Here is a 12,305-nt window from a genome sequence, read left to right on the forward strand (position 1 = left end):
GCTCAGCGGGCCAGTCTTTTCCCGCAGGCCCCGCCCACTTCCTCAGACCACGCCCACCTCACAAGACCACGCCCCTCGCGCTGGCCACGCCCCTCACGCTGGCGCGCCGGGCCCGGGCGGCGCCGACGCACTTGGCGGGAGATAGGAAAGTGCTTCAGAGCGCGCCTGAGGCGGCCGCAGTTCTTCCTGCGAGCGCGCGCGCGCGGCGGGAGAGCCCGGGACACGCCGACGCCTCGGAGCGCCGCCCGGGGGGCCCGGAGCAAGCCCGTGTCCCTGACCCCGGCCCGGCTCCCGCCCCGGGCTCAGCCGTGTGGCCCGGGCCGGGGGCGGGCGGGGGGTGGGGGGAGAGAGATGTCTCGACGTACGCGCGGGTGAGCGGAGCCGGGCCCCTTCCTCCGTCGGCGCTCCCGTAAAAGTGAGGGGTGGTGGGGTCCCCGTGGGAGGGGTCCTGGGACACCCCTTCCCCCCCCCCAGGCCTGCTGGGCCCCGGAGGCTTGGGCGGGCGAGGGTCCCGAGAGCGAGTCCCCTCCAGCCTGCGTGATGTCACTTGTCTCCCGCCTAACTGCGGGGTGCGCGCGGGGAAGGCCCTTTACTGGGGCGCGGGGATGGGTCTCCAAGTCACAGCAAGTCTGTGTGTGTGTGCGCCTGGGGGCGGGGGTGTGCTCAAGACCCGGAGCCCCTTGTTCCGGTGTGGTTCCGATCTGTCTCGCGGGTGGAGGTGTCTGGGGAGCCCCGGGCCCGCCGTCCCGTTCTGAAGCGGGTGCCCAGGCTGGAGCTCCATTGTCTCTCCTCCTGGAGTTCGGCGCCCGGCTCGGTTTGGATTCCCAGTCGCCTCTTCCTGTTCCGCAAGAGTCCTGGGGGGGCAGCCGCTTGAAAGTTAAGAGACGGACGATGTGCATCGAGACCGCTCTGCCAGCAACCCCCATCGCCGTCCTCTGCCCCCCCCCCAATACACACACCGCCTGGGGCAGAAAAAAAAAAGGCAGGAACCGGGTGTTTCCATTTTACTTAGTCCCCAGGGAAGACGTGTCAGAGTCACGCCTGGACCTTTGGCACCCCTGTGGGTCTGGGGCGCGAGCGCGGGGCTTGGCGGCCTCTCTGGGAGAGAGAAGACCCAGCTGTATTTGTAATCCCTCGCTGGGTCCATCCTTGCCTGCCGTCCAGATCACCTCGGCCTCCTCTTAAGATGGCAGTGCTGTCCTTTGCAAGCGGAGGTGCAGATCTGAGACACTCTGGTTGCGGGCTGTCCCTGGCAGTAGACAGGGCGCCTGGTGCAGGGGCTGTCTTCCTCAGGCCTCACTTTCCTGGGGCAGCTCCAGTGCCTAGGATGTGTTATTCCAGGAGGGAATCTCCTCCGGGCTCAGTGGAGGGACCAGTGTTAAAGATGGGCTTTGTACTCATGCCATCCCCACAAGCCTCACTTTTTAAAAAAACAAACAAACAAACAAACTATTTTTAAATTAAGTAATTGGAGAGAGAGAGAGAGGGACGCAGAGAGAATGGGAATGGCAGGGCCTCCACACACTGCAAATGAACTCCAGACATATGGGACAACCTTGTGCATCTGGCTTATCCTGGGGAATTGAACCTGGCTCCTTAGGCTTCACAGGCAAGCGCCTTAACCACTAAACCATCTCTCCAGCCCCCTCACTCCTTTCATGACCGCTTTCTTTTTCTTTTCTTTTTTTTTTTTTTTTGGCTTTTCGAGGTAGGATTTCACTTTAGTCCAGGCTGACCTGGAATTCACTGTGTAGTCTCAGGGTGGCCTCGAACTCATGGCAATCCTCCTACCTCTGCCTTCCGAGTGCTGGGATTGAAAGCGTGCGCCACCATGCCCGGCCCTTTTCATGACCACTTTCAGTAACTCCTCTGTGCCCCATTGCCCCACTTCCCTCTCAGCTTCTGACTCACCTGTGCTGTGGAGCATAGCCCAGAACTTCCAAGGGCAAGAGTAAGGGTATGTGTACAAGAGTGTGGTTTTCCCCTCTGAACTGGCTTCTGTTTTTAATGCTGGGGTTAGGGAGGAGATAGAGATTTGAAGGTATTGGGGTTGAAGAGGGTCAGAGCCTGGTTGTGGAGTTACAAATGGCATGACCCTTGTTGGCCCCAATTTCCACATCTGTTAAATTGGGGACAATGAAAATCTGTGAGAAGTGTTATCTTGGAGTTTTTCTTGCTGTCTGACATTACATGTATTTTGGGGATTTTTTGCCTCCACTATAGAGGTGGCCTGTAGGAGTGGTAGAATGTACAAAGCTTAGAAACTTATATTCCTCTTTTAGAAATTTTATTGTCCTTAGCATTTCTTGTTGATTGACAGGGAGTAGCTTCAACTGTTCATTTATTCACATTTTCAGTAGTTACTTAGGCAAACATTTCTTAAAGCCTTTCACTGCCAAACTCCAGGATATGAAGGTGGAGCTGACCTTTGTAGGTGATGTCAAGACAGTAGATTGCAGCTAAGGGTGGAGCTAAGGTTCCCAGTGTGCCCTGAGAGGGTAGCACCAGGAAGCAGAGCTGAGTTCAGGCATGGAAGTCATGTACACACCAGCGGAAGCCTTCTTTTGGGCATAAGACCCGAGCTTGCTTGAAAATGTCTGCTTTTTACGTTTTACAAATGCCTGATATGGGAACATACTTGATAGAGGTGACCTAATTGACAAGGAGCCTGGTACAGGTCCTGCCACACGGAGGTGGGGAAAGTTCCTAACTCTCTGAATACCTGACATTTTGGGAGGTTCATAGTGTGATCTCTCCTTTTGCAGCCATTAAGTTAGATAGAAAGGGCTTTTGGAGCACTTAAGAAATTGCTTGTTAGTAAACAACCTCCAGAATCCCGGTGCAGGTGCTCGGGCTTTTTTCTCCATTCACTGCGCCCGTGTGTGAGCAGGCGTGGAGAGGGGAAACACAAGAATGGCTAGCTGCTAAGAAGATATTTGAGATCCTTTCCCTAAGTAGTTAATACTTAAAATTCTTATGCTAAGCCGGGTGTAGTGGTGCATGCTTTTAATTCTAGCACTCTGGGAGGTAGGAGGATTGCCCTGAGTTCGAGGCTACCCTGAGACTCCCTAGAGAATTCCAGGTCAGCCTGGGCTAGAGCGAGACCCTACCTTGAAAAACCAAACAATAAAAATTCTTATGCTAGATGGTTGCATGTTACCTGTTTCTAAAAAGTATTTTATTTATTTATTTATTTATTTGCAATCAGAGAGAGAGAGAGGCCCTGGTAGTGCCAGGGCCTCCAGCCACTGCAAATGAACTCCAGGTGCATGTGCCACTTTGTGCATCTGGCTTATGTGGGTACTGGGGAATTGAACCCAGGTCATTAGGCTTTGCAGAAAAGTGCTTTAACCTTTGGGCCATCTTTCCAGCCCTTATCTTTTTTTTTTTTTTTTTGAGGTGCAAGATAGGGTCTCATTCTAGCTCAGACTGGCCTCCAATTCATAGCAATCCTCCTACTTTGAGTGCTGATATTATAGGTATAAGTCACCATACCTGGTGCATGCTATCTTTAAAATATCTAATGCAAGTGTAAATTTGTTACCTAAAAGAAAAAGAATCTGGGGTTTTGGGGGGCATCTTTTTCTTTTAAATATTTTTATTTATTTGTAACAGAGAGAGAAAGAGAGGATGGGTACACCAAGCCCTCCAGCTGCTGCAAATGAACTCTAGATGTATAAACCACAGCATCTGGCTTTATTTGGGTACTGGGGAATTGAACACAGCTCATTAGGCTTTGCAGGCAAGCACCTTAACAGCTGAGCTATATCTCCCACCCTTTTGCTGTTATCTTTTCTGTTTCTTTTGTTTCTTTTTATATATTTATTTGAAAGTGACAGAGAAAGGCAGAGAGAGAGACAGAGAGAGAATGGGCACACCAGGGCCTCCAGCCACTGCAAATGAACTCCAGACACGTGTGTCCCTTTATGCACCTGGCTAATGTGGGTCCTGGGGAATCGAGCCTCAGCTCCTTTTGCTGTTTTTCTGAGGCAGGGTTTTATTCTAGTTCAGGCTGACCTTGAAACTCATTGTAGCCCAGGCTGGCCTTAAATTCATGGGTGGGATTATAGGTATGAGCCACCCTGCCCAACAAGGAACCTTGTTTTTTGTTTTGTTTTGTATTTTGAATCCAGTTTTAATATCTATAATTTTTATCTTCCAAGATAGGATTTCTCTCTAGCCCAGGCTGACCTGGAATTCACTATGTAGTCTCAGGCTGCCTTCAGACTCCTGAATGCTGGGATTAAAGGTGTGCCCCACCACGCCTGGCCACAGTGTAATCTAGATGTGTTTTTGTTTTGATGGTTATGTTGGGGAATGAACAACCTAGGGCCTTGTTCATGCAAGGCCAACACTCCTACTGATCCATACCTCAAGCCCCCTCCGTTTATTTTCCTTTGTAACTTTTGAAAAATCATTAGAGTGTTCCTGCAAATAAAAAAGAAGAGAAAAACTAGGCTTGGTAGCCTTAAATTTGTAACCTCAGAAGTTGTGGCAGGGGAAGTGCTTGGAGTTTGAGGTCAGCTTGAGCTATGTAGCCAGACGTTTTCTCAACAAATCAGGAGAAAGTCCATAATCTCATTTCATTATTAAAACAATTTAAAAAGCAAATGTTACTTTAAAGCTTTTTATAGTTTTGTTTATTTGAGAGAGGGTGAAGATGGGAACAACAGGGTCTCCTACCACTGCAAAAGAGCTTCATTTTTTTTTTTTTTCCCTCCTTGTTTTTCGAGATAGACCCCAGGCTGACTGGGAATTCACTTTGGTACTGGCCTAAAACTCAAAATGATCCTCCCACCTCTGCCTCCTGAGTACTAGGATGAAAGGCATTTGCCACCACTCCTGGCTTGCAAATGAACTTCAGATTTGCATGTGCCACTTTGTGCATCTGGCTTTCCATGGGTACTGGAGAATTGAACCTGGGTTATCAGGCTTTGCAGGCAAGCACCTTTAACCACTGAGCCATCTCTTCTTTTTTGTTTTTTGTTCACTCCTTTTTTGTTGTTGTTTTTCGAGGTAGGGTCTCAATCTGGCCCAGGCTGACCTGGAATTCACTGTGTAGTCTTAGGGTGGCCTCGAACTCATAGCGATCCTCCTACCTCTGCCTCCCCAGTGCTGGGATTAAAGGTGTGTGCCACCATGCCTGGCTTTTTAAAAAATTTATTTATTTGACAGAGAGAAAAGAATGGGCCTGCCAGAGCCTCCAGCCACTGCAAACAAACTCCAGACACATGCACCACCTTGTGCGTCTGGCTAATGTGGGTCCTGGGGAATGGAACCTGGGTCCTTTGGCTTTGCAGTCAAACGCCTGAACCACTAAGCCATCCCTCCAGTCCCCCCCCCCCCCCGCCTTTTTTTTTAAAGTAGGAAAAGTAAAGCCCTGCTCAGACGCCTTCCAAACCTTCCCCTAGAGTTTGCTGGGCCCTGGTCACATTGCCCAGTCCCGATGTAAAGGCACATGGACATACTTCACACCTTTCTTGACCGTTCCTTCCTCCTGCAGTGAGGAGCTGGATGAGCTGCATTACCAGGACACAGACTCAGACTTGCTGGAGCCGAGAGACAGCAAGTGCAAAGTCAAATGGACCCATGAAGAGGTGAGCCACATGCTGCTCCATGCAACTGGTGGGGAATGAGAGCAGCTGGGGGCAGGCCAGAAAGCTGAGCCTGGATATCTGCCTGATGTCCTCATCCTCACTAATGGAGGAAGAGCCATTATTTAAAATAAAGGTGTTTGTTTTTTGCTTTTTTGAGGTAGGTCTCACTCTAGCCCAGGCTGACCTGGAACTCACTATATAGTCTGAGGGTGGCCTTGAACTCATGGCTATCCTCCTACCTCTGCCCCAGAAGTGCTGGGATTAAAGGCGTGCGCCACCATGCCGGGCACAAATGTTTCCTTACCTCACTATTCCAGAGTCTGGGAGGTCCAACGTATGGAGGTATATCTAATTAATGGAGTTTTTTTGCTGGTGGAGACTGTGTGTCCCCAGGCAGTACAGAGCATCCTATGACAAGAGGTACACCTGGCTCTTTTCTTATTTTTTTCTTAAATTTTTACTTGAAAGGGGGAGAGAGAAAGTGAGTGAGTATGGATGTGCCAGGGCCTCTTGCCACTGTGTACAAACCCAGATGTATGCACCCAGTTTGTGTCTGTATTTACACAGGAACTAGGGAATTGAGCCTAGGCACGCAAGTGCCTTTGAACACTGGCCATCTCCCCAGCTCTTCTTTCTATTTAATTTCATTTATTTTTGGATTTTTCGAGTTAAGGTCTTACTGTAGCCCAGAGTGACCTGGAACTCACTGTGTAATCATAGACTGGTTTTGAACTCACAGCAATCCTACCTCTCCCTTCCAAGAGCTGAGATTAAAGGTGTACTTGCCACCATGCCCAGCTTTTTTTTTTTTTTTTTTTTCAAGGTAGGGTCTCACTCTAGTCCAGGGTAATCCTCCTACCTCTGCCTCCCAAGTGCTGGGATTAAAGGTGTGTGCCACCACGCCTGGCCCAGCTTGTTTTTGAGGAAGACAGGGTCTCAGCCTTGTAGCTCAGTATTGTATTAACTTTTCCCAGGAGATGGGAACAAACACCTGTTCACCCCAGATAGGGCGCAGACATCAGACCAAAGTAACGATTATACAAAGTCCAAATTGGTGAGCCAGTGAGTTTATTGAGCAAGGTGAGGGGTTACTTATGGGGCATGAATGACTCGAAGGAAAGTGAATCACTGAAAAGCTCACCCCAGTATAGGAGGTATTCCACAGAAGCAGAGTGGAGCTCACTGCAGGCCCTCGGCCTTGCTGATAGGAGCAGGAGATCCCTCCAGTGTTTGTTCCCTGCTTCTGTAACCTTTGGGGAGGGGTCTGGAGACTTCTTTGTGCTTCACAAGACCTATTAGTTGTTTACTTTTGAGTCTCTTTGAACCTGCCTCCAGGAGGGAATGTTTCAATTCAGAGAAACATCCAGACTGGCCTGGAACTCACTGTGTAGACCAGGCTAGCTTCAGTTTTGTGGTCGTCTCTCTTTTTTTTAGCCCCTGTTGGGATTGCAGGTGAGTCTTCCACCCTCTCCTGGCTCTTCACAGCCTCCTTTCTAGTTTCTATTTGTATGATTTAACTACTTCACAGTGGCATCATGCAGTATTTTTCTAAAGTAACTAGCTTATTTCATTTAGCATAATGTTGTCAAGATTATCTATGTTGTAGTTTGTGTCAGAATTTTTTTTTTTTTTCAAGGTAGGGTCCTGCTCTAGCCAAGGCTGACCTGGAATTCAGTATGTAGTCTCAGGGTGGCCTTGAACTCATGGCGATCCTCCTGCCTCTGCCTCCCAAGTGCTGGGATTAAAGGTGTGTGCCACCATACCTGGCTGTGTCAGAATTTTTTTTTCTGGGGAGTGGGTTTTCTTTTTTTTTTTTTTTTTTTTTAAGGTAGGGTTTCACTGTAGACCAGACTGACCTGGCACTTTGTAGGTCCAGGCTGGCCTGGAACTCACAGCGAGCCTTTTCTCTGTTTCCCAGAGGGCAGGGACCAAAGGTGTGCACCACCACGGCAGGTGGAGGTGGAGTTTTTTTGAGACAGAGTCTTATGTAGCCAAAAAAAGCAGGGCTTCCTACATGTCAGCTACAGAGCTCCATTCCCAGCCCTGAGTGTACTCTGCGTTCTGAGCCTTTCCACCTTGAAGCAGGCAGAGCGCTCCTTTGACCTCCCCCCCTAAGCGCACTTTCTACCTACTCTGTACTACTTTTGATTCTTCTTTTGGCCTTCTGCTTTACTTTTGCTTGCCTGAGGCTTTGATTACATCTGCCTGCCTCCTGGGAAGAAATGTTGCCACCTGCTCCTGTGACTAGCATTTGAGCAGTAGTAGGTGCTCAGGAGAAGGCTCCGTCAAGGTGATAGTGAAGCTTTCTGCACATTGAGTGGAATCCTCTGTCTCTAACATTGGCAGGATGAGCAACTGAGGGCCCTGGTGAGGCAGTTTGGACAGCAAGACTGGAAGTTCCTGGCCAGCCACTTCCCTGTGAGTATGCCCCAGGGGCAAGGGCTGTGGGTGATCAGAACTCCTCAGACATTTTGTGCCCTGGAGAAGGAAAGGGAGTTTTTCACTCACCCCCAACAATACAATCTGAGTACGACCTTTTGAAGCATCTCTGTGCTGCTCCTTAAGCAAGCTTTGAGTCTCCAGCCTCCACCCCCACCCCCCTGTAATTGCATTTCTTCCTGCAAATCTGGGGAATGACTTAGTTTCTGCTGTGTAACCTGAACTTGGAGGAAAGCATTCTTTCAGTAGGCTTTATTCAGGCTGAAGTCCCTGTAGAGCTGGTTGTTGCTACCACAGCTGAACATTCCAATCCTTCTGAGGGCCAGAGGCCCCTCTGGTACCTCCACCCAAGGATTGCAGGTGTCTTGGAGGGGAGAAGTGTGGCAGAGCTGCCCTCCTGACTGACTACTAGAGTCCATCAGGCAGCCCAGGATCCTAGTCTGCAGATGCCCCTGTCCATTTTCCAAGGAGAACATAGAAATTCATAACAAGTCCCCCAAGAGTTTGTTACAGTCTGCCCCCACCCTGGGTTACAAACTTGGAGATGACACCCCCGTATCCTGGGTTCAGATGGTATATGTGCCTTTACACAGGGCCTAAGTTTATCTTTTAAAGCATTAAAATTTTTTTATTGTTGTTGAGAGAGAGAAAGAGAATTCACACAGCAGGGCCTCTAGCCACTGCTAACGAACTCCAGATGCATGTACCACCTCGTGCATCTGGCTTTATGTGGGTACTAGGGAATTGAACCTGGGTCATTCGGCTTTGCCAGCGAACTCCTTAACCTCTAAGCCATCTTTCCAGCTCAGGTCCGGGTTTATAAACCACCTTTGGGGCTGGAGAGATGGCTTAGTGGTTAAGGTGCTTGCCTGTGAAGCCTAAAGGCCCATGTTTGACTCTCCAGGTCCCACATAAGCCAGATGCACAAGGTGATGAAAGTGTACAAGGTCACACATGCACACAGGGTGGTGCATCCTGTCTGGACTTAGATTATAGTGACTGGGTGTCCTACCATGCCAGTTCTCTCCTTCTATCACCCTCCCTCTCATAAAAAAGTGGGGGCGGGTAGTCTGTTGGGCTAGCCTCAAAAAAAAAAAATACACACACACACACCCCTACCTCTTTTGTAGCAAAAAGAATGTACCCGTTTCTGGCACATAGATCTGTAGTAGGTTGAGGGTGTGGGATGGGACACAACTGCCCAGACTCTGGAGCCCAGTGCTTAAACAAGAGTCCCAGTCATTCTTCTGTCCTTGTTCTAGAACCGCACAGATCAGCAGTGCCAGTACCGGTGGCTGAGGGTTTTGAATCCAGACCTGGTCAAGGGGCCATGGACCAAAGAGGAGGACCAGAAGGTAAACTGCTGGCACAGAGCTCGTATGCCCAGTGGGCCTTCACCTACTGCCAGAGAATTGGGCGCTGAGGCTGTTCTGTGTGCTGGCAGAGGTGTCCTGCTCAATGTGGAGATGTCGAGACACCCTGTATTACCCCGGCTCTAAATTAAGTGTTTTTAGGCCTCTCCACCTGTGGACTTTGGCAGGTTACCTGGTTTGCCCCTCCCCATCCTGTTTGAGACTTGTCTCGTGTAGTCCAGACTCATCTTGAACTCATGTGCAGCTGAGGGTGACTTTGAACTTCAATTCTTTTTTTTTTTTTTTTTTGCCTTCACCCCTCAAGTCCTGGGAGCCTAGGTGCCAGAGATTGAACCCAGAAGATCTTTGTGCATGCTAGGCAAAAACTACTAGCCCCTTATCTAGTTTTTTTTTTGGGGGGGGCGGGGGTTGTGTAGGTAGCTCAGGCTGACTTGGAATTCACGAATTCATTATGTAGTCTCGGTTGGCCTTGAACTCATAGTGATCATCCTACCTCAGCCTCCTGAATGCTGGAATTAAAAAAAAAAAAAAAAAAAAAAAAAAAGCATGGCTGGGGAGATGGCTTAGATGGCCAATGGATCCAGGTTTGCTTCCCCAGGACCCATATTAGCCATATGCACAAAGGGGTGCACACATCTGGAGTTCATTTGCAGTGGCTGGAGGCCCTGGAGCACCTATTCTCTCTCTCTTTCTCTGTCAAATAAGTAAAAATATAATATTTTTAAAAAGCGTGTGCCACCATGCCCAGCCCAATTTTTATGTAAATTTTTTTTAAACTTTCTTATTTACAAGCAGAGAGAGAGAGAGAGAATGGGTGGGCAAGGGCCTCTAGCTGCTGCAGATGAACTCCAGATGTGTGCACCCCTTTTGTGCATCTGGCTTTATGTGGGTACTGCGGAATCAAACTTGGGTCCTTGGATCTTGCAGGCAAGCCCTTAACCACTGAGCAAGCTTTCCAGCCCCTCCCCCCATTTTTATTTATTTACTTTGAGTTAGGGTCTCACTTTAGCCTAGGCATTCACTCTGTAGTCTTGGGCTGTACAGAGATGAAGTGGAATATATCCTCACCAAAATTTCACTTCCTGTAAATGTCCACTTTTCCTAGTTTGTGCAGCCTATGTGTATAAGGTGTGTGTGTCCAGAATTGATTGTGGGACCTGGCTGGGGTAGCTACATTTGTTGTGGCTTGTATTCTGATTAAGAGGACAGCTAAAGCCGGGCGTGGAGGCGCACGCCTTTAATCCCAGCACTCAGGAGGCAGAGGTAGGAGGTTCGCTGTGAGTTTGAGGCCACCCTGAGACTCCATAGTGAATTCCAGGTCAGCCTGGACCAGAGTGAGACCCTACCTCGAAAAACCAAAAAAAAAAAAAAAAAGGGAAGACAACTAAAGCCTGCATTCCAGCTCTGACTAGCCACAACTCTCCCTATTTAAGCAAAATGTCTGTAGGGGCTAGTAGTAAATATCATGTGGCATTTCTGGGGATGACCCCCACAGTGGGTTCAAAGCCCTATAGTACTCCCTGCCCATTTCCAAATGTCTTGACTTTGGATCTTTGAGGAGGGAGCTGGACACTAGCTTCTGTTCCTTAAGAGTCTCGGGTGATTTTGGCCTTTAGTTACTTCTGGTCAACAAATGACAAGGATACGGTAGGTCTTTAGGCAGTCACCTGGTGTGCACGAGGTAAGTCATCCTTGGTGTTGGATCCTCAAGGCCATAATGAGGGATGGCAGGGCTGGTCCTGGTTCACTGATGCTCTTCTCCAAGGTTATTGAGCTGGTCAAGAAGTATGGCACAAAGCAGTGGACACTCATTGCCAAGCACCTGAAGGGCCGGCTGGGGAAGCAGTGCCGGGAACGTTGGCACAACCACCTCAACCCTGAGGTGAAGAAGTCATGCTGGACTGAGGAGGAGGACCGCATCATTTGCGAGGCCCATAAAGTGCTGGGCAATCGCTGGGCTGAGATTGCCAAGATGCTGCCTGGAAGGTGAGCTTCCTGCTGAGGGTCCGGTGACGGGCGTGGTTCCAGGAGGTGAGGCCGGTCCTTAGGATAACAGGTCGGAGAGGCTATGGTGAGCCTAGGTTCTATTCCTTCTGTCAGCCTTGCCTCCGGGTCCCCCAGAGGCATGCATAATTATGAAAACGAGTCCTTCCAGGAACGTCCTGAGCAGTACCAAGGGGGATGCATCAACCAGAATGTCCGGTTTTATTATAACCTACTAAAATAATTATGATGAAAAAAAAATTCTTATGTCCCTCTTTACCACTTACTACTAAAGCTGGCCTATCTGTTTTGGTTTATTTTTGGATACAGCTGAGGTTGGCCTAGACTTCTCCATGCAGCCCAGGCTGCCCTCATACTCCTGATTTAGCCTCCCAAGTACTGAGATTACAGGTGTGCATCTCCATGCCCAGCTAGGCTTGCCTTGATCTCTCTTAGTTCTTCTGGTATTTGCCTCCCTGCTTATGAGCGATACATTGTTTCTTGTCCCCGGACATTGTTTCTTGTCCCCGGAGCTTCCACCAGCACTGTTTCCTGAGTGCTCAGAATGTGTCACAATGTTGCCTTCCGAGGAGCCATCCTGGAGTGCCCTTGTCCTTTAGGACTGTTGCCCTGTTGTTCCCTGGGAACGTTCCTTTGCATCTCCTCTTCTGTGTGCTTGATCCCTCTTCTCCTGGTTTCTTTCTTTGTGTTGGTGGAGTGCATCCTTCAGTAGCATCCTGGGAGCAGTTCAGGAAGGGTGTATTTTTTGGTAATGGTGTGTCCAAAGATGTGATACTTTGGATAAATTAGTTTCAAAATAACTTTCCTTCTGCATATTGAAAATATTCTGTATTCTTCTTTCTCCTGCTTTCTGGTTGTACTTCCTAAGGGATTTCTTTGGTTTCCCCTTCCA

At 49.1% G+C, this 12,305-nt stretch overlaps 1 protein-coding gene across 1 annotated transcript in view; it reads left to right on the plus strand.

The window, feature by feature from the left end:
* The first annotated feature begins 260 nt into the window (after positions 1–260).
* Positions 261–12,305, plus strand: part of Mybl2 (MYB proto-oncogene like 2) — a 35,906-nt gene continuing 23,861 nt past the window's right edge. The window contains exons 1-5 of the mRNA XM_004669291.2: positions 261–371; positions 5,504–5,597; positions 7,944–8,015; positions 9,299–9,391; positions 11,175–11,395. Coding sequence (XP_004669348.1) covers positions 352–371; positions 5,504–5,597; positions 7,944–8,015; positions 9,299–9,391; positions 11,175–11,395 — 500 coding nt within the window. The 5' untranslated portion in view covers positions 261–351. The remainder of the gene's footprint in view (positions 372–5,503; positions 5,598–7,943; positions 8,016–9,298; positions 9,392–11,174; positions 11,396–12,305) is intronic.

Source organism: Jaculus jaculus, chromosome 8 (assembly GCF_020740685.1).
Source record: "Jaculus jaculus isolate mJacJac1 chromosome 8, mJacJac1.mat.Y.cur, whole genome shotgun sequence".
Taxonomy (NCBI): domain Eukaryota; kingdom Metazoa; phylum Chordata; class Mammalia; order Rodentia; family Dipodidae; genus Jaculus; species Jaculus jaculus.